Below are 25161 nucleotides of genomic sequence, written 5' to 3' on the forward strand. Positions count from 1 at the left end.
ACCTTGATTTTCTCTTCATGGAGTGTGATGTGTATTTAGACTGGAATCTGAGACTGCTGCATTAGTTTTACTTCCTTTCCCATACATCCCAGGATGCACTGCAGAAATCAATCCCCTGAGATCCAAATTATGAATGCCTTAGGGCACAGCCAGACTGCCATATAAAAAGGACCGCAATGCACAGACTGACCCAAGCGTGACAGCTTTATATATTTCTATGCAGCTGGCTCACTCGGGTCAGAAGAGCTAGGGCCAGTCCGATCGCGGTCCGATTTATAAGGCGTTTGTGCCCTTAGAGTGAATTTTTAGGAGGGAAATGCAGCGCCCCAGAGTCCTGGTCGTTGCAGTACTGTCACTCCGCCACTAAGGGGAGTGATGGTACGTCTGATTGAACTAAAGGAGTTCACCTGACCAGGTATCACAGTCACACATTACACTTCACACTCCGGCCACCAGGGAGAGCAAAGGGTTCTATGTATTAGGCCACTCCTCACACTCTGGTAAAACTGGGGGTTGGATAGGAAGTTAGGAAAAAGCTGACTGGATTTTGCCCAGGTAACATCTAGTGACTCGAGAGAAGAGCTTTGCTTGGGAAGATCCAGGGGGGTCTGTTGTGAAATTGGATTCTGGGCTCCCCCGGTGGCCACTTGTGGAATTTAACTTGTGTGCATCATCCCCTCTGTTCACCTGCTCCTATCAGGATGTGGGAGTCGCTATATAACCTTGCTCCTCTGTCAGTTTCATGCCGGTCAACAATGTAATCAGTAGCCTTTCTGTGCATGTTCCTGCTACTAGACAACTCCCAGCTAAGTTGGACTTTTGTCCTTGTGTGTTTTTGCATTTTGTTCCTGTTCACAGCTGCTGTTTCGTTACTGTGTCTGGAAAGCTCTTGTGAGCGGAAATTGCCACTCTGGTGTTATGAGTTAATGCTAGAGTCTTAAAGTAATTTCTGGATGGTGTTTTGATAGGGTTTTCTGCTGACCATGAAAGTGCCCTTTCTGTCTTCATGCTATCTAGTAAGCGGACCTCGATTTTGCTAAACCTATTTTCATACTACGTTTGTCATTTCATCTTAAATCACCGCCAATATATGTGGGGGCCTCTGTCTGCCTTTTGGGAAAATTTCTCTAGAGGTGAGCCAGGACTGTCTTTTCCTCTGCTAGGATTAGGTAGTTCTCCGGCTGGCGCTGGGCATCTAGGGATAAAAAAACGTAGGCATGCTACCCGGCCACTTCTAGTTGTGCGGCAGGTTTAGTTCATGGTCAGTATAGTTTCCATCTTCCAAGAGCTAGTTCTCATAAATGCTGGGCTATGTTCTCTCGCCATTGAGAATCATGACAGTTTGACCGGCCCAAAAAATGGGTTGTGCTTCTATTGTGGTGATTCAACTCATGTTATATCAGCATGCTTTAAGCGTACTAAGAAGCCTGACAAGTCTGTTTCAATTAGCACTTTACAGTCTAAGTTTATTCTATCTGTGACCCTGATTTGTTCTTTGTCATCTATTACCGCGGACGCCTATGTCGACTCTGGCGCTGCTTTGAGTCTTATGGATTGGTCCTTTGCCAAACGCTGTGGGTATGATTTGGAGCCATTGGAGGCTCCGATACCTCTGAAAGGGATTGACTCCACCCCATTGGCTAGTAATAAACCACAATACTGGACACAAGTGACTATGCGTGTTAATCCGGATCACCAGGAGGTTATGCGCTTTCTGGTGCTGTATAATCTACATGATGTTTTGGTGCTGGGATTGCCATGGCTGCAATCTCATAACCCAGTCCTCGACTGGAGAGCTATGTCTGTGTTAAGCTGGGGATGTAAAGGAACTCATGGGGACGTACCTTTGGTTTCCATTTCATCATCTATTCCCTCTGAGATTCCTGAATTCTTGTCTGACTTTCGTGACGTTTTTGAAGAACCCAAGGTTGGTTCACTACCTCCGCACCGGGAGTGCGATTGTGCCATAGACTTGATTCCGGGTAGTAAATACCCTAAGGGTCGTTTATTTAATCTGTCTGTGCCTGAACACGCTGCTATGCGAGAATATATAAAGGAGTCCTTGGAAAAGGGACATATTCGTCCTTCGTCATCTCCCTTAGGAGCCGGTTTTTTCTTTGTGTCTAAGAAAGACGGCTCTTTGAGGCCGTGTATTGATTATCGACTTTTGAATAAAATCACGGTTAAATATCAATATCCGTTACCACTGCTTACTGATTTGTTTGCTCGTATAAAGGGGGCCAAGTGGTTCTCTAAGATTGATCTCCGTGGGGCGTATAATTTGGTGCGAATCAAGCAGGGGGATGAGTGGAAAACCGCATTTAATACGCCCGAGGGCCATTTTGAGTATTTGGTGATGCCTTTTGGTCTTTCAAATGCCCCTTCAGTCTTCCAGTCCTTTATGCATGACATTTTCCGCGATTATTTGGATAAATTTATGATTGTGTATCTGGATGATATTCTGATTTTTTCGGATGACTGGGACTCTCATGTCCAGCAGGTCAGGAGGGTTTTTCAGGTTTTGCGGTCTAATTCCTTGTGTGTGAAGGGTTCTAAGTGTGTTTTTGGGGTTCAGAAGATTTCCTTCTTGGGATACATTTTTTCCCCCTCTTCCATCGAGATGGATCCTGTCAAGGTTCAGGCTATTGGTGATTGGACGCAACCCTCTTCTCTTAAGAGTCTTCAGAAATTTTTGGGCTTTGCTAACTTTTATCGTCGATTTATTGCTGGTTTTTCTGATGTTGTAAAACCATTGACTGATTTGACTAAGAAGGGTGCTGATGTTGCTGATTGGTCCCCTGATGCTGTGGAGGCCTTTCGGGAGCTCAAGCGCCGCTTTTCTTCCGCCCCAGTGTTGCGTCAGCCTGATGTTGCTCTTCCTTTTCAGGTTGAGGTCGACGCTTCTGAAATCGGAGCTGGGGCGGTGTTGTCGCAGAGAAGTTCCGACTGCTCCGTGATGAGACCTTGTGCTTTTTTTTTCCCGTAAATTTTCGCCCGCCGAGCGGAATTATGATATTGGGAATCGGGAGCTTTTGGCCATGAAGTGGGCTTTTGAGGAGTGGCGTCACTGGCTTGAGGGGGCCAGACATCAGGTGGTGGTATTGACTGACCACAAAAATTTAATTTACCTTGAGTCTGCCAGGCGCCTGAATCCTAGACAAGCGCGCTGGTCGTTGTTTTTCTCTCGGTTTAATTTTGTGGTGTCTTACCTACCGGGTTCTAAGAATGTTAAGGCGGATGCCCTTTCTAGGAGTTTTGAGCCTGACTCCCCTGGTAATTCTGAGCCCACAGGTATCCTTAAAGATGGAGTGATATTGTCTGCCGTTTCTCCAGACCTGCGGCGGGCCTTGCAGGAGTTTCAGGCGGATAGACCTGATCGTTGCCCACCTGGCAGACTGTTTGTTCCTGATGATTGGACCAGTAGAGTCATCTCTGAGGTTCATTCTTCTGCGTTGGCAGGTCATCCTGGAATCTTTGGTACCAGGGATTTGGTGGCAAGGTCCTTCTGGTGGCCTTCCCTGTCACGAGATGTGCGAGGCTTTGTGCAGTCTTGTGACGTTTGTGCTCGGGCCAAGCCTTGTTGTTCTCGGGCTAGTGGACTGTTGTTACCCTTGCCTATCCCGAAGAGGCCTTGGACGCACATCTCGATGGATTTTATTTCGGATCTGCCTGTTTCTCAGAAGATGTCTGTCATCTGGGTGGTGTGTGACCGTTTCTCTAAGATGGTCCATCTGGTTCCCTTGCCTAAGTTGCCTTCTTCTTCCGAGTTGGTTCCTCTGTTTTTTCAAAATGTTGTTCGTTTGCATGGTATTCCGGAGAATATCGTTTCTGACAGAGGGACCCAATTCGTGTCTAGATTTTGGCGGGCATTCTGTGCTAGGATGGGCATAGATTTGTCTTTTTCGTCTGCTTTCCATCCTCAGACTAATGGCCAGACCGAGCGGACTAATCAGACCTTGGAGACATATTTGAGGTGTTTTGTGTCTGCGGATCAGGATGATTGGGTTGCTTTTTTGCCTTTGGCGGAGTTCGCCCTCAATAATCGGGCCAGCTCTGCCACCTTGGTGTCCCCGTTTTTCTGTAATTCGGGGTTTCATCCTCGATTTTCCTCCGGTCAAGTGGAATCTTCGGATTGTCCTGGAGTGGATGCTGTGGTGGAGAGGTTGCATCAGATTTGGGGGCAGGTGGTGGACAATTTGAAGTTGTCCCAGGAGAAGACTCAGCTTTTTGCCAACCGCCGTCGTCGTGTTGGTCCTCGGCTTTGTGTTGGGGACTTGGTGTGGTTGTCTTCTCGTTTTGTCCCTATGAGGGTTTCTTCTCCTAAGTTTAAGCCTCGGTTCATCGGCCCGTACAAGATATTGGAGATTCTTAACCCTGTGTCCTTCCGTTTGGACCTCCCTGCATCCTTTTCGATTCATAATGTTTTTCATCGGTCATTGTTGCGCAGGTATGAGGTACCAGCTGTGCCTTCCGTTGAGCCTCCTGCTCCGGTGTTGGTTGAGGGTGAGTTGGAGTACGTTGTGGAAAAGATCTTGGACTCTCGTGTTTCCAGACGGAAACTCCAGTATCTGGTCAAATGGAAGGGATACGGTCAGGAGGATAATTCTTGGGTCACTGCCTCTGATGTTCATGCCTCCGATCTTGTCCGTGCCTTTCATAGGGCTCATCCTGATCGCCCTGGTGGTTCTGGTGAGGGTTCGGTGCCCCCTCCTTGAGGGGGGGGTACTGTTGTGAAATTGGATTCTGGGCTCCCCCGGTGGCCACTTGTGGAATTTAACTTGTGTGCATCATCCCCTCTGTTCACCTGCTCCTATCAGGATGTGGGAGTCGCTATATAACCTTGCTCCTCTGTCAGTTTCATGCCGGTCAACAATGTAATCAGTAGCCTTTCTGTGCATGTTCCTGCTACTAGACAACTCCCAGCTAAGTTGGACTTTTGTCCTTGTGTGTTTTTGCATTTTGTTCCTGTTCACAGCTGCTGTTTCGTTACTGTGTCTGGAAAGCTCTTGTGAGCGGAAATTGCCACTCTGGTGTTATGAGTTAATGCTAGAGTCTTAAAGTAATTTCTGGATGGTGTTTTGATAGGGTTTTCTGCTGACCATGAAAGTGCCCTTTCTGTCTTCATGCTATCTAGTAAGCGGACCTCGATTTTGCTAAACCTATTTTCATACTACGTTTGTCATTTCATCTTAAATCACCGCCAATATATGTGGGGGCCTCTGTCTGCCTTTTGGGAAAATTTCTCTAGAGGTGAGCCAGGACTGTCTTTTCCTCTGCTAGGATTAGGTAGTTCTCCGGCTGGCGCTGGGCATCTAGGGATAAAAAAACGTAGGCATGCTACCCGGCCACTTCTAGTTGTGCGGCAGGTTTAGTTCATGGTCAGTATAGTTTCCATCTTCCAAGAGCTAGTTCTCATATATGCTGGGCTATGTTCTCTCGCCATTGAGAATCATGACAGGGGTCCCTGTCAGGGGTGGGATCCTGACAGAGGCCTAGCGAAAGGACAGATCGTTATGGAGCCGCGCCTGAACTTCATTGCGGCGGCATCTTAAGAAAGGACATGAAGCGAAGTATATTGTGGAGAAGTGAGAAACGAGATCACAGCACAAAGGCGATAGAACCAGTAGGAGTCGTGCCCCGAGATCGGCAACATCCTACTGAGGCGCGTAGCCGGTGGCCGGAACGCCGAGGAAGTATTGGGCTCCACGCATTACTTCAAACCAACGGCAGGGCAGTTAATTTTAGGTTGGCTGCCTCACCTTAATCACCTAATGAAGACAACGGAGGCAATTGTGGGAGAGGGGCGTCTCTAGGGTCCGTCATACGGGTGCGTCCTATCCATATCATCTGGGGGACGGAGAGAAAGAACAGAAACATACACGACAGTTGTGAGGACTATCCCGTGGTGCTCAGCAGGGAAGTACTACAACACCCAGGCGCTAGTAGGTAGGCACTGATTTCCACCTGCAAAGGGAACTCTGGATGTGCCTTCGGACCGGCCGGTCTCAGCCAGCCCTGTTAGCAGTGCTCTGGATTGCGGATGCCGAAGCCTTCAGTAAAGAGGTAAAGAGACTGCAACCCTGTGTCCTCGTTATTTGCTGCGACCTACACCACCACGTACACCTTTATTGGGCGCCCCTTAGCAGGACCACAGACCGGGTCGGGCCACCGTGACATCCTCAGAACCAACAGACCCGGTACCGAGTACCCCGATGTCCTGCGTCTGGGGGCCGCTCCAACTTGGCGTCACGAACAGGATCTAATTAAGCCTGAAGAATCAGGTCATGTGTGCCCTGGAACTGTGACTGAATTGTGCTTGAACCGTGATTTATTGCAAAGGCTGTGTATTGCTATTTGCCGCCAAAAATTCCCGCCAAAACTGCCACCATTACAGCGCAACAAGGAGCGCAGGAGAAGAAGAAGGGCATGGATTTGTGGGCGTGGACAAACTGAAGAGCGCGAAGAACAATGGCCGCCCAGTCTAAATATTTTTGTACCTTGAGGACGTGTCCGTCAGCAGCCGAGATCCGCCTCCTGATCCTCAATGGAGGGCGGAGACAAAGAAAGTGAAACCGCCCACGAAGGAGAGAGCGAGAAAAAGACCAGCAAGCGAGCCACGTGGAGGACGCCATGGCCAGTCGCTCAGATCCAGAATGCGGGGTTGAAGTAGAGGACTCCCCCAGCTACCCGGAAGAGCATAGCAGCCAGATCACCACGATTGGAACCGGCCTCCTGCAGATCGAGATGGAGGAATTGATTGGGCAACTCCTCCAACTACGGGTGGAAACCAAGGCCTCATACCAGGAGACGCCAGCGGAGGATTCTCTGAAATCGGTTCCTGTACCGCTGCCGGAGCTGCTGCCGATGCTCCCACCGACGTCACCGCCAGCGGAGCCAGCCGCGATGGAAGACGCCGCGCAGGCCGGTAAGCACGCTGACCCTGCCCCGCCAGCCGAGGACCTGCTGATAGGCCCCGTTGCGGCACCACCTCCCCCTGGTACCCATAGACTCCAGCGCCTTGCACCCTGGGATCAGGCCACGGGTATGGAGCAGTTCCTCAAGGCCCCAATCTTGCCAACCACCGTGTCGGGTGAGGTCTATGCGGAGCAGACTCTATGCCGCTGGGTGAACCCAGGCTCCAACTTCATGGGGTTCCCCGGGGTGAAGACGCATGAAGGGGAGATGGTGGAGGCCCTTAGCTGGGAGGAATACCAGGCCCAGCTAGACCAACGGTGGGAGAAGGAGGAGAAGGAGTACCAGGCCCAGCTGGAGGCCCATCACCAGCAGGACCTGGAGGTGAAGGACCGGGCCCGCAAGGACCGCACTACCCACCAGGCCCCGCGCAGGCAAGGTACCGTCGTGGCTTTTAGACTCCATGGGGGTTGGGGCTTTATTAAAGAGCCAGACCTGTATGCCGAGGTCTTTGTAAACCGGCGAGATGTAGAGTCCCACATCAGAGAAGGCCACCCGGACCGGGATCTTTACCCGGGAGACATTGTCACCTACACCAGGCACTTCGGGGAGAAGGGCTGGTTTGCGCTAAACGTGCACAAACAGCGAGACTTAGTAGCACCTACACCCGAAGCGCCAAGGAAAGTGTCTCCCATGGCAGTTGCGCCCCCTCGTGGTCAGGCTACGGTTACCACAAAGACCACCGTTGCTACCCTGACGTGCACCATTGTCAAAACTACAACCTGCACCGTTGCCACCACCGCCACCATTGTGGCTAGAGAACTGACCGCGGTGATGGCTAGTGCCCAGGCCAGGGCCGGACTGGCCATCGGGCACTTCTGGCAAATACCAGAAGGGCCAGTGCCAGTCGTGGGCCGCTCGATCCGCCTCCCCCCGCCGCCGCCGACTCACCCCCTGCCGCCGCATTCAACTATACCGGCGTCTATGACGCCGGTACAGTTGAATGCAATGATGGAGGAGAGAGCGTCTACAGACGCTCCCTCTCCCATCATTCCCCGCTCTGCCTCTGACACTGCGGGTGCGCGATGACGTCATATCAAGGCGCACCTGCTGTATCCCGGGCAGACTGCAGCCGCTGAGACAGGAACAGGAAGCAACGCGGGCAAGAGGAATGGTGAGGAGAGTGTTTTTTTTGTTTTTTTTACTGGACTGTGGGGACATTCTCGGGGGGGGGAAGGAGGAGAGATCCGGGCTGTGCTGGATATACCACTGTGCGGGCTGTGCCACTGTGCGGGCTGTGCTGGATATACCACTGTGCGGGCTGTGCTGGATATACCACTGTGCGGGCTGTGCTGGATATACAACTGTGCGGGCTGTGCTGGATATACCACTGTGCGGGCTGTGCTGGATATACCACTGTGTGGGCTGTGCTGGATATACCACTGTGTGGGCTGTGCTGGATATACCACTGTGTGGGCTGTGCTGGATATACCACACTGTGCGGGCTGTGCTGTATATACCACTGTGCGGGCTGTGGTGGATATACCACTGTGCGGGCTGTGCTGGATATACCACTGTGCGTGCTGTGCTGGATATACCACTGTGCGGGCTGTGCTGGATATACGACTGTGCAGGCTGTGCTGGATATACAACTGTGCAGGCTGTGCTGGATATACCACTGTGCGGGCTGTGCTGGATATACAACTGTGCGGGTTGTTCTGGATATACCACTGTGCAAGCTGTGCTGGATATACCACTGTGTGGGCTGTTCTGGATATACCACTGTGCGGGCTGTGCTGGATATACCACTGTGCGGACTGTGCTGGATATACCACTGTGCGGGCTGTGCTGGATATACCCCTGTGCGGGCTGTGCTGGATATACAACTGTGCGGGATGTGCTGGATATACAACTGTGCGGGCTGTGCTGGATATACCACTGTGCGGGCTGTGCTGGATATACCACTGTGCGGGCTGTGCTGGATATACCACTCTGCGGGCTGTGCTGTATATACCACTGTGCGGGCTGTGCTGGATATACCACTGTGCGGGCTGTGCTGGATTTACCACTGTGCGGGCTGTGCTGTATATACTACTGTGCGGGCTGTGCTGTATATACTACTGTGCGGGCTGTGCTGTATATACTACTGTGCGGGCTGTGCTGTATATACTACTGTGTGGGCTGTGCTGTATATACTACTGTGTGGGTTGTGCTGTATATACTACTGTGTGGGCTGTGTTATCTACTATGCGGGCTTTGCTATATACTATGGGGAGTATATTATCTTCTATGGGGAGGCCATGTTATGTACTATGTGGCTGTGGTATATACTATTGTGGGGGTATATTATATTCTATGGGGGAGGTTGTGTTATATACTATGGGGGAGGTTGTGTTATATACTATGGGGGCTGCATTATATTCTATGGGGGGCTACATTATATATTATGGGGAGGTGGGCTGTATTATATTCTATAGGGTTACATTATACTCTGTGGGGTGGCTGCATTATACTCTGTGGTTGCCGCATTATATTCTGTAGGGTGGTGGCTACATTATACTATATGTGGGCTGCATTATACTATATCGAAGACTATGGGGAATACGTTATACTATATGAAGAACTATGGGGTGCATCATACTATGGGAAGTGAATTGTACTACATGGATGACTATGGCGGTGCATTATACTATGTGGAGCACTATGAGGATTGTATTATGCTATATGGAGGACTATGAGGAGTGCATTATACTATGTGGAGGACTGAGCAGTGTATTTTAATATATGGAGGACTATAGGGAGTGTATTATACTATATGGAGGACTGTGGAGCACATTATAATATATGGAGGACTATGGGGTGTATTTTACTAAACAAGTAAAATGCTGCATATTCAGATTGTTTTTGCCAAAACAAAAATCATTGTTCTCAGCAGCACATCGCCGCTGTAAACTGTAGATGTGCAGCTGATAACATGATACTGTATGGGGATCGGTTAGTGATCTGTTAGTGATCGTTCTGTCCCATCATTCTTTCTCAGACAGTGGAAAGAGGCCGGGAAACAAGTGTTGAACAACTTCAGTATTGTCGATCAAACTCATTTAGCGGCCTGAACTCAGCGCTTGTAAATACAACTGAAATGCTTTTGTGTGATGTGCAATATGTTAGCATTTTGGGCCCCATTTTAAACTTTGCCTAGGCGTAGGGCCCCACTTTGCCTAAAACCGGCCCTGCCTACAAGTGTACAAAGATATTATAAAGTCACCATGTGACAAGTGGGCCTGTGTAACTTCAAATGCCAGGGCTGAATTTTAGTCCCAGTCCGGCCCTGGCCCAGGCCATCTCCGGATCCAAAACTGTGGGTACCCAGACCCCTGATTGGAGTAAGGGAGCTCCTGGTACAACACCCGGTAGCCGCAGGTATCCGGGCAGATGGCCTCGCCCATTGCTACCTGTGGAGCTGCGGCCGCCTGAACAGGAGTAAACCCCAGAATCAGAACAACTGTAAATAGTTCTCTAAAACTGCTTTTCTTGTTTTGCTGCTTTAAACCCGACCAGGGTTAGTTCTTAAAGGGGTCCCTTCGTTTACCCGGGATCCCTGAAGTTTTATGTTTGCACAAAGTTCATCACTGTTTTAAAAGACTGCCGAATCATGGATGGTGAATGATTCACAAACTGTTGCTGTAAATAGTTGCACCTTCTTAAAGGTGCCCCTACTGGTTTTACAAAGGAAAGAGCTTTTTGAAGAGACTGTTCCCGGATACAGCGCAGAAGTTCTTGTTTACTGCAGACTTGCAAATTGAGAGTTGCACTACCTCAAAGAGACTTGAGATGTCCCTCTTAAAGGGAATGTTCACTGTTGCAATTGGCCGAGATATAATGTTGCTTTAAGAAAGTTGGATAGTAATAATGTTTTACATAGTAGTATGTAGATAGAAAAATAGTGATGAGGAATCGAAATGTTGATAATGATATGTGAATAAAATTGAAGTTAAAGTGATTATCGGAACTAATGATAGAGAGCCAAGGAAAGATGCAGTAGGCCCGTGTGTTATGACCCCAATGTCAGAGGGTCTCAAAAATAATTACTAAGTCTGCAAACACAAAAAAACAGCTCATAGGGCAGTGGTAACTGGGCTGACCGTATAGCTAATCCTAGCACCACAAATAGCAGCAGCCGGGGAACGTGCCTACGTTGGTTCTAGACGTCTCGCGCCAGCCGGAGAACTAACTAACCCTAGAAGGGAAAAGATAGACCTTTCTTGCCTCCAGAGAAAAGACCCCAAAAGTTGGATACAAGCCCCCAACAAATAATAACGGTGAGGTAAGAAGAAAAGACAAACGTAAGAATGAGCTAGGTATTTAGCAAAGAGAGGCCCACTAGCTAATAGCAGAATATAGTAAGATGACTTATATGGTCAGCAAAACCCCTATCAAAAAATCCACGCTGGATATTCAAGAACCCCCGAACCGTCTAACGGCCCGGGGGGAGAACACCAGCCCCCTAGAGCTTCCAGCAAGGTCAGGAATCACATTTAGTACAAGCTGGACAAAAATGAGAGCAAGCAAATAACCAAAAAACAAAGAAGCAGGACTTAGCTTAATTTTGCACGAACCCGGACCAGCAGACAGGAGCAAACAGAAAGGATCTGATTACAACGATGCCAGGCACTGGACTAAGGATCCAGGAAGCTAATATAGCAACTCCCCTGGACTAATGACCCAGGTGGGTGCCAAACTGAGGAAAGACAATCCCAGAGTCATATCACTAGTAACCACAAGAGGGAGCCAAAAAGTCTAATTCACAACAGTACCCCCCCCTTAAGGAGGGGTCACCGAACCCTCACCAAGACCACCAGGGCGATCAGGATGAGCAGCGTGAAAGGCACGAACTAAATCGGCCGCATGCACATCAGAGGCAACCACCCAGGAATTATCCTCCTGACCATAGCCCTTCCACTTGACCAGATACTGAAGCCTCCGTCTGGAGAGACGAGAATCCAAGATCTTCTCCACCAGTACTCCAACTCGCCCTCAACCAACACCGGAGCAGGAGGCTCAACAGAAGGAACCACAGGTACAACGTACCGCCGCAACAAAGACCTATGGAACACGTTGTGAATGGTAAACGACACCGGAAGATCCAAGCGAAAGGACACAGGATTAAGGATTTCCAATATCTTGTAAGGACCGATGAAGCGAGGCTTAAATTTAGGAGAGGAGACCTTCATCGGAACAAATCGAGAAGACAGCCATACCAAATCCCCAACACGAAGTCGGGGACCCACACCGCGGCGGCGGTTGGCAAAACGCTGAGCCTTCTCCTGTGACAACTTTAAGTTGTCCACCACATGATTCCAGATCTGCTGCAACCTATCCACCACAGAATCTACCCCAGGACAGTCAGAAGGCTCCACATGTCCCGAGGAAAAACGAGGGTGGAAACCAGAGTTGCAGAAAAATGGCGAAACCAAAGTAGCGGAACTAGCCCGATTATTAAGGGCAAACTCAGCCAACGGCAAGAAGGTCACCCAATCATCCTGATCTGCCGAAACAAAACACCTCAAATAAGCCTCCAGAGTCTGATTAGTTCGCTCCGTTTGTCCATTAGTCTGAGGATGAAAGGCAGACGACAATGACAAATCAATGCCCATCCTAGCACAAAAGGATCGCCAGAACCTGGAAACAAACTGGGATCCTCTGTCAGACACAATATTCTCAGGAATGCCATGTAAACGAACCACATTCTGAAAGAACACAGGAACCAGATCGGAAGAGGAAGGCAGCTTAGGCAAAGGCACCAAATGGACCATTTTAGAAAAGCGATCACACACCACCCAGATGACAGACATGCCCTGAGACACCGGGAGATCTGAAATGAAATTCATGGAAATGTGTGTCCAAGGCCTCTTCGGGACAGGCAAGGGCAAGAGCAACCCGCTGGCACGAGAACAGCAAGGCTTAGCTCGAGCACAAGTCCCACAGGACTGCACAAATGACCGCACATCCCGTGACAAGGAAGGCCACCAAAAGGACCTAGCCACCAGATCTCTGGTGCCAAAAATTCCGGGATGCCCTGCCAACACCGAGGAATGAACCTCGGAAATGACTCTGCTGGTCCACTTATCAGGAACAAACAGTCTGTCAGGTGGACAAGAGTCAGGTCTACCAGCCTGAAATCTCTGCAACACACGTCGCAAATCGGGAGAAATGGCCGACAAGATAACTCCCTCTTTAAGAATACCAACTGGTTCTGCGACTCCAGGAGAGTCAGGCACAAAGCTCCTTGAAAGAGCATCAGCCTTCACATTCTTTGAACCTGGTAAATACGAGACCACAAAGTCAAAATGGGAGAAAAACAATGACCAGCGGGCCTGTCTAGGATTCAGGCGTTTAGCAGACTCGAGATACATCAAATTTTTGTGATCAGTCAAGACCACCACACGATGCTTAGCACCCTCGAGCCAATGACGCCACTCCTCAAATGCCCACTTCATGGCCAGCAACTCCCGATTGCCAACATCATAATTCCGCTCAGCAGGCGAAAACTTCCTAGAGAAGAAAGCACATGGTCTCATTACCGAGCAACCAGGGCCTCTCTGCGACAAAACGGCCCCTGCCCCAATCTCAGAAGCATCCACTTCGACCTGAAAGGGAAGTGAGACATCAGGCTGGCACAAAACAGGCGCCGAATTAAACCGGCGCTTCAACTCTTGGAACGCCTCCACGGCTGCAGGAGCCCAGTTAGCAACATCAGAACCTTTCTTGGTCATATCCGTCAAAGGTTTAACAACGCTAGAAAAATTAGCGATAAAACGACGGTAGAAGTTAGCAAAACCCAAGAACTTCTGAAGACTCTTAACTGACGTGGGTTGAGTCCAATCATGAATAGCTCGGACCTTGACTGGGTCCATCTCCACAGCAGAAGGTGAAAAAATAAACCCCAAAAAGGGAACCTTCTGTACTCCAAAGAGACACTTTGAGCCCTTAACAAATAAAGCATTCTCACGCAAAACCTGAAACACCATCCTGACCTGCTCCACATGTGAGTCCCAATCTTCAGAGAAAACCAGAATATCATCCAGATAAACAATCATAAATTTATCCAGATACTTCCGGAAAATATCATGCATAAAGGGCTGAAACACTGAGGGAGCATTAGAGAGCCCAAAAGGCATCACCAAGTACTCAAAATGACCTTCGGGCGTATTAAATGCTGTCTTCCATTCATCTCCTTGCTTAATGCGCACAAGGTTGTACGCACCACGAAGATCTATCTTGGTGAACCACTTGGCACCTTTAATCCGGGCAAACAAGTCCGACAACAGAGGCAAAGGATACTGAAATTTAACAGTGATTTTATTCAGAAGCCGATAGTCAATACAAGGTCTCAAAGATCCATCCTTCTTGGCCACAAAAAAGAATCCCGCACCAAGAGGGGAAGAGGATGGACGGATATGCCCCTTCTCCAGAGACTCCTTGATATACGAACGCATTGCGGCATGCTCAGGTACAGACAGATTAAATAGTCTTCCCTTAGGAAATTTACTACCTGGAATCAAATTTATGGCGCAGTCACAGTCCCTATGAGGAGGCAGAGCACTGGACCTGGACTCGCTGAATACATCCTGATAATCAGACAAATACTCAGGAACTTCCGAAGGAGTAGAGGAAGCAATAGACACTGGCGGGAAATCAGCATGAATTCCCTGACAGCCCCAACTTGACACAGACATTGCCTTCCAATCCAAGACTGGATTGTGGGTCTGTAACCATGGCAGACCCAAAACGACCAAATCATGCATTTTATGCAGAACAAGAAAACGAATCACCTCCCGATGTTCAGGAGTCATGCACATGGTTACCTGCGTCCAAAACTGCGGTTTATTTTCCGCCAATGGCGTAGCATCAATACCTCTAAGAGGAATAGGATTTACCAACGGTTCAAGAACAAAACCACAGCTCTTGGCAAACGACAGATCCATAAGACTCAGGGCAGCACCTGAATCCACAAACGCCATAACAGGGTAAGAAGACAATGAGCAAATTAAAGTCACAGACAAAATAAATTTAGGTTGCAAATTACCAATGGCGACAGGACTAACAACCCTTGTAAGGCGTTTAGAGCATGCTGATATAACATGTGTAGAATCACCACAGTAAAAACACAACCCATTCTGACGTCTATGATTTTTCCGCTCATTTCTAGTCTGAATTCTATCACATTGCATTAAATCAGGTGTTTGTTCAGACAACACCACCAGAGGATTAGCGGTTTTGCGCTCCCGCAAACGCCGGTCAATTTGAATAGCCAGCGCCATGGAATCATTCAGACTTGTAGGAATGGGGAAACCCACCATCACTTTCTTAATGGCTTCAGAAAGGCCATTTCTGAAATTTGCGGCCAGAGCACACTCATTCCACTGAGTAAGCACGGACCATTTCCGAAATTTTTGGCAATACACTTCAGCTTCATCCTGGCCCTGAGAAATAGCCAGCAAGGCTTTTTCTGCCTGAACTTCAAGATTGGGTTCCTCGTAAAGCAATCCGAGCGCCAGAAAAAACGCATCAATATTTGCCAATGCCGGATCTCCTGGCGCTAGCGAGAAAGCCCAATCCTGAGGGTCGCCCCGTAAAAAAGAGATAACAATTTTAACTTGCTGAGCTGAATCTCCAGACGAACGGGGTCTCAGAGATAGAAACAATTTACAATTATTCCTGAAATTCCTAAACTTAAATCGGTCTCCAGAGAACAGTTCAGGAATAGGTATTTTAGGTTCAGACATAGGACTACTGGTAACAAAATCTTGTATGCCCTGCACACGAGCAGCAAGCTGATCCACACTTGTAATCAGAGTCTGGACATTCATGTCTGCAGCAAGCACAAGCCACTCAGAGGTAAAGGGGAGGAAGAGAGGAAAAAAAAAAAAAAAACTCAGAATTTCCTTTCTTATAATCCCACTTCAGCAATGCATTAAACATTCAATGTTGGCCTGGCATACTGTTATGACCCCAATGGCAGAGGGTCTCAGAAATAATTACTAAGTCTGCAAACACAAAAATCCAGCTCATAGGGCAGTGGTAACTGGGCTGACCGTATAGCTAATCCTAGCACCACAAATAGCAGCAGCCGGGGAACGTGCCTACGTTGGTTCTAGACGTCTCGCGCCAGCCGGAGAACTAACTAACCCTAGAAGGGAAAAGATAGACCTTTCTTGCCTCCAGAGAAAAGACCCCAAAAGTTGGATACAAGCCCCCAACAAATAATAACGGTGAGGTAAGAAGAAAAGACAAACGTAAGAATGAGCTAGGTATTTAGCAAAGAGAGGCCCACTAGCTAATAGCAGAATATAGTAAGATGACTTATATGGTCAGCAAAAACCCTATCAAAAAATCCACGCTGGATATTCAAGAACCCCCGAACCGTCTAACGGCCCGGGGGGAGAACACCAGCCCCCTAGAGCTTCCAGCAAGGTCAGGAATCACATTTAGTACAAGCTGGACAAAAATGAGAGCAAGCAAATAACCAAAAAACAAAGAAGCAGGACTTAGCTTAATTTTACACGAACCCGGACCAGCAGACAGGAGCAAACAGAAAGGATCTGATTACAACGATGCCAGGCACTGGACTAAGGATCCAGGAAGCTAATATAGCAACTCCCCTGGACTAACGACCCAGGTGGGTGCCAAACTGAGGAAAGACAATCCCAGAGTCATATCACTAGTAACCACAAGAGGGAGCCAAAAAGTCTAATTCACAACACCCGTGGGGGTAGACCAGAGAGTCCTGCATAGGAGAAAGAGAGCTCAGGAAAATGTTGATTTGCACTTTTAGTCTTGTAGTATGCCTTTAGTGGGTCCCTGCTTTACGCCCTTAAAGGAGTAGTTAAATTATTGTTCGAGAAAAGTTTGCACTTAAGTAGATAGTGGATAGTATACCCGGCTGGGTAATAATGGTTATTTATAGTTAGTTATTTAATGAGTGTTATTTAAAATCTTAAGCACTATGTAGATATGTTTTTGTTTGTAACGTTCAAGTGTTCTTACCTCCCATAAAGGGAAGCACTGTTACATTTACTTGTTTATTGCATTTCAAAATTTTGTATGTCTTTTGCTAACATGTATTGTTGTTCTTCTTTCCCAGTCCGGGAGTACTGGATTTAACTGGGGGGGAGTGCAGCGCCCCAGAGTCCTGGTCGTTGCAGTACTGTCGCTCCGCCACTAAGGGGAGTGATGGTACGTCTGATTGCACTAAAGGAGTTCACCTGACCAGGTATCACAGTCACACATTACACTTCACACTCCGGCCACCAGGGGGAGCAAAGGGTTCCATGTATTAGGCCACTCCTCACACTCTGGTAAAACTGGGGGTTGGATAGGAAGTTAGGAAGAAGCTGACTGGGTTTTGCCCAGGTAACATCTAGTGAGAGAAGAGCGTTGCTTGGAAAGATCCAGGGGGGTCCTTGTCATGGGTGGGATCCTGACAGAGGCCATTGCGGCGGCATCTTAAGAAAGGACACAAAGCGAAGTATATTGTGGAGAAGTGAGAAACGAGATCACAGCTCAAAGGCGATAGAACCAGTAGGAGTCGTGCCCCGAGATCGGCAACATCCTACTGAGGCGCGTAGCCGGTGGCCGGAACGCCGAGGAAGTATTGGGCTCCACGCATTACTTCAAACCAACGGCAGGGCAGTTAATTTTAGGTTGGCTGCCTCACCTTAATCACCTAATGAAGACAACGGAGGCAATTGTGGGAGAGGGGCTTCCCTATAAAATAACTCCAGGCCTACCCCGTCATACGGGTGCGTCCTATCCATATCATCTGGGGGACGGAGAGAAAGAACAGAAACATACACGACAGTTGTGAGGACTATCCCGTGGTGCTCAGCAGGGAAGTACTACAACACCCAGGCGCTAGTAGGTAGGCACTGATTTCCACCTGCAAAGGGAACTCTGGATGTGCCTTCGGACCGGCCGGTCTCAGCCAGCCCTGATAGCAGTGCTCTGGATTGCGGATGCCGAAGCCTTCAGTAAAGAGGTAAAGAGACTGCAACCCTGTGTCCTCGTTATTTGCTGCGACCTACACCATCACCTACACCTTTATTGGGCGCCCCTTAGCAGGACCACGGACCGGGTCGGGCCACCGTGACATCCTCAGAACCGATAGACCCGGTACCGAGTACCCCGATGTAATGCGTCTGGGGGCCGCTCCAGAAACAGATAATTTTTAAAATAAAAGTAATTTACAATTTTCATCGCATTACTAATACTTTTTTTTTTTTTAATGAGAACTAGTTGTTTGAAATGACAGTGACCATTTAACGGAGTTGTCCACTACTAGGACAACCACTTTTTAAACTAACTGTTATGCCCCGATAACATAATAAAGCTTATACTCACCTCTCATGCCGACTCCGTTCCAGCGATGTCGGCACTCGTGGTCCCAGGGCTGTGATGCGGTGGAATGACATGTGATGCCTTTGCCCAATCAGCGCTGACGTCACTGTTTCCACCTTCAGACAAACTGAATATGAAGAGGAAGTTTGGCTGCAATTGATCCCTTGATTCCTCTTCATGTTCAGTTCATACGAAGGTGGAGACAGCGCTGATTGAGAACCGGTGTCATGTGTCACAACACCGCATCACAGGCCCGGAGAGTGCGGGTGCCAACACCGTGGGAATGGCGGCGGCACAAGAGGTGAGTATAGACTTTATTATTTTAGTCCAAACATTTAAGTTAAGAAGGGGTTGTCCTAGTAGTGGACAACTCCTTTAATCTTTGAAAAAACTCTTTAAGGCTACGTTCACATTTGCGTTGTGCGCCGCAGCGTCGGCGCCGCAGCGCACAACGCAAACAAAAACGCAGCAAAACGCATGCACAACGCTGCGTTTTGCGCCGCATGCGTCGTTTTTTTCATTGAATTTGGACGCAGCAAAAATGCAACTTGCTGCGTCCTCTGCGCCCCGACGCGGGCGCCGCAGCGACGCAAAACGCAAGTGCGCCGCATGTCCATGCGCCCCCATGTTAAATATAGGGGCGCATGACGCATGCCGCTGCGGCGCCCGACGCTGCGGCGCTGGCCGCAAATGTGAACGTAGCCATACAAATGTTACACACTGGAATATCTGAATAGATTTGAATGTTATAATTACTTACTGGGAACTCCAGATACGAGACGAAGTGGCCGCAAAACACGAAATGCTCTTAAAGCCTTGACATTAAATCCAGTTCCTTTTCCTCCAGGGGCTGGTATACCTTGCAGCTTATTAATTTGCTCCAAGACTACCGAGAATACCCTGTAAGTTGAGAATTGCAATTAATTGAAAAAAATTATGCAAAACTGTTTTTCTTAAAATAAAACAAAAAAAAACACACTCTTACAGGTTTCTATATGTATGCAATACTTTGGGTCTCCCTTCATTCCCCCACACACGGCAATATGATCTAAAACAACAGGATCAGCTTCTAGGGGATTTTTGCTGTACAGCCAATGTAGAAGCAATGGCTGTAAGTTTGGAATCCATATACGGTCCGTGGGTCCGTAAAATACACTTTTCTGAATCCGGCCTAATGCAGCATGCTTGTTACCGTCTGCAGTACCTATGCAAAGTGCAGCATAAAATATAACTTTACCATCGGCTGCAGCATAGACAACCAAGATGACAAAGTACTCAGTATAGTTATTGTACCAACCACTTTGTCATTTTGTTCACTGACCATGCAGAGCACAGAAGCATGACAAAGTCTTTTAAACTGCTGAGCTCTGCTGTACTCTTCTGTGCTGCTTCATAGGCAGAAAATGAGATATGGCAGGCTGTGAAGCTCTTAGTGAATAAGTACGAAGGTCAAGATTCATCATGGGGTTTACACCAGAATACTCAAGTAAAACATTTTCAAATGTCACAGAATTTTTGTGCAACACAAAGTTACAAATAAATGTAACTTTTGCCATTTTAATACCAGATTCGGAAAACTCCGCCAAAATGGGGGGAGCTGCGGAAAACCGGAAGAGGCCGTAGCAGCACCCACCTCACAAATTCATTAAAGGGTGGAGGCATTCCTTATAGCAAATATGTTATTTCAGTCCAGTTCCTTGACCGGAGTAACATTTCTGGAGAGGCACACACTACTGATAAGATGCATCTAATTCATTAAGTGTTGCTTGCCTCTTAGGCTACTTTCACACTAGCGTCGGTACGGGGCCATCGCGCTGTGTCGGCCCGACATACCGACGCAAACTGTGAAGAAAATGCCTGACGTTGGCAGCGGAAGCAGTCTTAAGACGCTTCCGCTGCTTCACTGTAAGGTACGGGGAGGAGGGGGCGGAGTTTCGGCCGCGCATGCGCGGTCGAAAATGGCGGTCCCAACGCACAAAAAAAGTTACATGTAATTTTTTTTTGTGGCGGCGGTGCGCCAAAACATGACGCAACTGTCGCACGACGGTTGCAACGTGTGGCACTGCATCGCAATGCGTCGGTAATGTTAGTCTATGGGGAAAAAACGCATCCTGCAGCCAACTTTGCAGGATGCGTTTTTTCTCCACATCGACGCATTGCGACGTGCAGTGCACAACGCTAGTGTGAAAGAGGCCTTAATGAATTAGATGTGTCTTATTCCTGCATGCACGACTGATGCACGAAATAGCAGTCTTAGGCGTCTTTCACACTTCAGTTGTTTGGCGTCAGTCTTCTCCGACATAGTGACGGATCAACGGATCCGTCAAAATTGTTGAGAAAACGGTTCTAACGGATCCGTTTTTTTGACGGATCCGTTACTTGGGGGTTGTCTGGGAAAAGTATCTACTTTTTGGAGCATGCTCAATTGAAAAAGCGGATTGGGGCGACGGATCTGCCAAATGACGGATGGAACGGATCCGTCACCCATAGGCAGCCATTCTAGGAAATGGCGGACGCGACGGATCCGTCGCGAACTGCCATTTCGGCGCAGACAAAAAACATTATAATGTCCGTCAATGTCTAGATGACGTCCGCCAAATCTCGACGGATCCGTCACATGGCGGATGGAACGGATGACCATCCGCCACAATCCGTCGCTAATGCAAGTCTATGGGAAAATAGCGGATCCGCCAACAAAAAATGGCGGATCCGCTATTTGACGAAAACGGCGGATTCAAACTGACGCCAAAAGACTGAAGTGTGAAAGAGGCCTTAGTGAGTCAGGGCTTTAAAGTCTGATTCATCAAGACTAGTGTTTAACGTGTGACAAATTAATTGTGTGGCATGCACTTCTTAATGACTTTGTCACATTTTCAGCTATCATGTGCCATCAGCACCATAATCAGTCTAAATTATGATGCATTTGACAGATGTGTTTGGCTCTATGCCCAGCTAAACCCCATCCACTTTTCAAAAACTTGGCAAAGCTGGCCGGTACTTGCATAAAACCATTAAAATGAAGACTGGAAACAATATTGAATTGGGCAGTCGGCACCCTAGAGTAGGTAGCAGTGTTTTACTCACTCAGGAGAATAAACACAAGGCGCCAAAACCTAATTTAAACAAAATTTAATTTTCTGTTGATAGATCCCTTTAAAATACAGAGCATAGGTTGAGGAAATAAAGGGTTCAAATACTGGACTTGTAAAGGAGTGAGAAGATACAGTATTATGTGATCCATACAGTATTATGGGCACCACATAGTGCTCCATACAGAATAATGAGCCTCATATATTTCTCCATGCAGAATAATGGACCCCATATATTGCTCCATACAGAATAATGAGCCCCATATATTGCTATACCGTATATAATAGGTGCCGTATATTGCTCCAAACAGAATAATGGACCCCATATCATGCTCCATACAGTATAATGAGCCCCATATATTGTTCCATACAGTATATAATGGCCCCACATATTGCTCCATACATAATAATGAGCCCCATATATTGCTCCATACAGTATATAATAAGCCCCATGTATTGTGCCATACAGAATAATGAACCCCATATAATGCTCCATACAATATGCGCCACATATTGCTCCATAAAGAATAATGAGCCCAATAGATTGCTCCATACAGTATATAATAGCCTCCATGTATTGCTCCACACAGTATAAACGAGGCCCATATATTGCTCCATACTGTATAATGGGCCCCATATAATGATCTATAAAGAATAATAAGCTCCATATATTGCTCCATACAGTATAATGAACCCCATATAATGCTCCATACAGTATAATGAGCCGCACACATAATGGATCCCATATAATGTTCCATACAGTATATGATGGATACCATATATTGCTCCATACATAACAGGCCCCATATAATACTCCATATATAATGGGCCCCATATAATGCTCCATATATAATGGGCCCCATATAATGCTCCATATATAATGGGCCCCATATATGATGCTCCAGTGTATGATTAGCCCCATATAATGCTCCATATATAATGGGCTCCATATACGATGCTCCAGTGTATGATGGCCCATATAATGCTCCATATATAAAGGGCCCCATATATGATCCTCCAGTGTATAATGGGCCCATATAATTCTCCATATTTAATGGGCCCCATAAATGATGCTCCAGTGTATAATGGACCCCAAATATGATGCTCCATTGTATAATGGGTCCCATATATGATGTTCCAGTGTATAATGGGTCCCATATATGATGTTCCAGTGTATAATGGGCCCCATATATGATGCTCCAGTATATGATGGACCCATATTTGATGCTCTAGTATATAATGGGCCCCATATATGATGCTCCATTGTATGATGGTCCCCATATATAATGCTCCAAAGAAAATGAAATGCCTCTCCTTGCTGGTCGCTGCTCTGCTCTGGACTCCTCACCGTCGGTGTCTTCCGACTCTCCACATTGTGACTGTTCAGGCAGAGGGCGCACAGACGTGACGTCACCGTGCCCTCTGACCTAAACATCACATTCAGAAGACTCAGAAGGTGCAGCAGTGAATATTCATGTATCTATATCAGCGGTCACAGGCTTTAGCTGCAGCAGCCGGCTACTGCTTCCTGTCACTTGCTGCTCTACCACTGCTGCTCTGCTGGCTCCAGGTGGGCGCCCCTGACTCACAGGCCATGAAGCAGCCACGTGGTGTGACGCTATTAATGACAACACACTGGCTGAGAGCCTCTGGGGCAGCCAGGGCCCTACTCAGCTTCCCACTCTGTGCACCAACAGATGTCAGTGCCTGGGCCCACCGGAGAATCTTCCGGTTCTCTGGTGGGCCAGTCCGACCCTAGACCTGAGTGCCATGCGCAGGCCTTGGGAGGAGGCAGAGATAGCGGGGAGGTACGTAAACATGCCGATGTCCCTGCTGAGAAGAGGAGGGATACATGCTCAGGTGCGCCAGTTCTGCTATAACAGTACCATCCCCTTATGCCCCCTCTTCTTCAGGGCCTTGAGGAATTTTTGTAAAAGAAGTGGAGTATGAATATTTTCTTTGGACTCCCAAGATCTTTCTTCATGGATAAACCCATTCCAGCCAACAAAGAAAAGTTTTTTCCTCTCACCTTCTTCAAGGCTAGGATACTCTTCACCTTGAAGACATCCTCTGAGCTGGTGAAAGCAGGTGTAAAACCAGGATCCTTGAAGGAACTCAAGTCGAGCAGAGGTTGGCAGCTTCAGTTTATAAAATGCAGCATAATTTGCTTGATGACTTCAAGGGGACCAATGAAGCGAGGGCCCAGCTTTGTACAATGGGATCTTGAGATGGATGTACTTAGAAGATAGCCACACCTTATAACCTGGACTATAACAAGGTGGATTTAAGCATCTCTTGTCTGCATGTTTCTTCATACACTCAGAAGATCTCTTGAGAATAGCTTTGGTGTCCTCCCATATCATCGAGAAATCCCTAGTGAGAGCATTGCCTGCTAGTACGCCAAAAGCAGCTGACACCGGATGAATTCCTTGTTGTTGCCCAAAGACAAAGAAGAATGGAAAGTTTGCAGAAGACTCACTTTCATGGTTGTTATAGGAAAACTTCACCCATGGTAAGAGCTTGACCCAGTTGTCATGATGCACATTCGTGAAGTGCCACAGGAAGTTGGCCAGAGCCTTGTTCACTCTCTCTGCCTTACCATTGGATTGAGGGTGGTACGCAGAAGAGAAGTCCAGCACTACGTTTAGAACTCTATACAAAGCTCACCAGAATCTGGATGAGAACTGGACACCCCTATCGGACACAATGTGGAGAGGAAATCCATGAAGATGGAAGATGTGCTGGATGAATCTCTCTGCAAGCTTCGGAGCGGATTGGAGACCCAGCTACAAGGTAAAATGAGCCATTTTGGAGAAGCAATCCACCACTACCCAGATGACAGAGCAGCAAGAGGACACAGGGAGATGAAGTCCATGGTGATATGCTGCCAAGGTGCCAAGTACACAGGAAGTGGTAGGAGTTGCAAAGACGTAAGTTGTCTGGGAGTTTTGTTGCTGGCACCGTAGGTACAGGGGGAAACAAACTCCATGATCTCCTTACACATGGTAGACCACCAATAGTGACATGAGAGGAGATGCAACATCTTTCTCTGCCCGGCATGGCTGGCCACGTTGGAAGAGCGCTCCCATTGCAATACTCACCTCTTATTAATATATTGCTATATTAACCATCTTGGACGGCTCAATGATGCATTGAGGTTCCTCTTCTTGGTCAGTGAGCAGGAAGGAGTGAGAAAATGCATCAGCCTTGATGTTCTCGTCAGCTGGCCAAAAAACGCAGACCAATGTCAGAATGCAAAAAAAATTGAGACCACCTAGCCTGGTGTGGGTTTCATTCTTTATGCAGACTGCAGATAAGCCAGATTCTTATGGTCTGTATTAATGATGACTGGATGAACTGCTCCTTCGAGGATGTACCCCTGCTCCCCTAGAGCCATTTTAATTTCCAACAACTCTCGGTCGTCAATTGAGTAGTTGTGCTCCGGGACAGAGAAGGCTTTGGAGAAAAAAAAAATCGCAGGTCACCATACGATCAGAAGAAGACTTTTGGATGTGAACTGCTCCAGCCCCAAAAGATGAAGCATCTACTTCCAAAAAGAATTGTTTGTTCACTTCCGGTCAATGTAATACTCGAGTGGAGGAAAGGCCTGTTTCAGGGAGAGAAAAGCATCTTCAGCCTCTGGAGTCCATACTTTTGGATTGGCACCTTTACCGTAGTAATTGGCAAACCCAAGGAATCTCTGGACTGCCTTTACGCCAGCAGGTTGCAGACACTCCAGGATGGAAGACACTACGGATCCATC

The 25161-nt window shown here is 47.8% G+C and overlaps 1 protein-coding gene across 1 annotated transcript in view; it reads right to left on the reverse strand.

The window, feature by feature from the left end:
* Positions 1-25161, reverse strand: part of CACNA1S (calcium voltage-gated channel subunit alpha1 S) — a 422207-nt gene that overhangs the window by 318609 nt on the left and 78437 nt on the right. The window contains exon 4 of the mRNA XM_077270340.1: positions 19070-19209. Within this exon, the coding sequence (XP_077126455.1) occupies positions 19070-19209 (140 nt within the window). The remainder of the gene's footprint in view (positions 1-19069; positions 19210-25161) is intronic.

Source organism: Ranitomeya variabilis, chromosome 1, assembly GCF_051348905.1.
Source record: "Ranitomeya variabilis isolate aRanVar5 chromosome 1, aRanVar5.hap1, whole genome shotgun sequence".
Classification (NCBI taxonomy): domain Eukaryota; kingdom Metazoa; phylum Chordata; class Amphibia; order Anura; family Dendrobatidae; genus Ranitomeya; species Ranitomeya variabilis.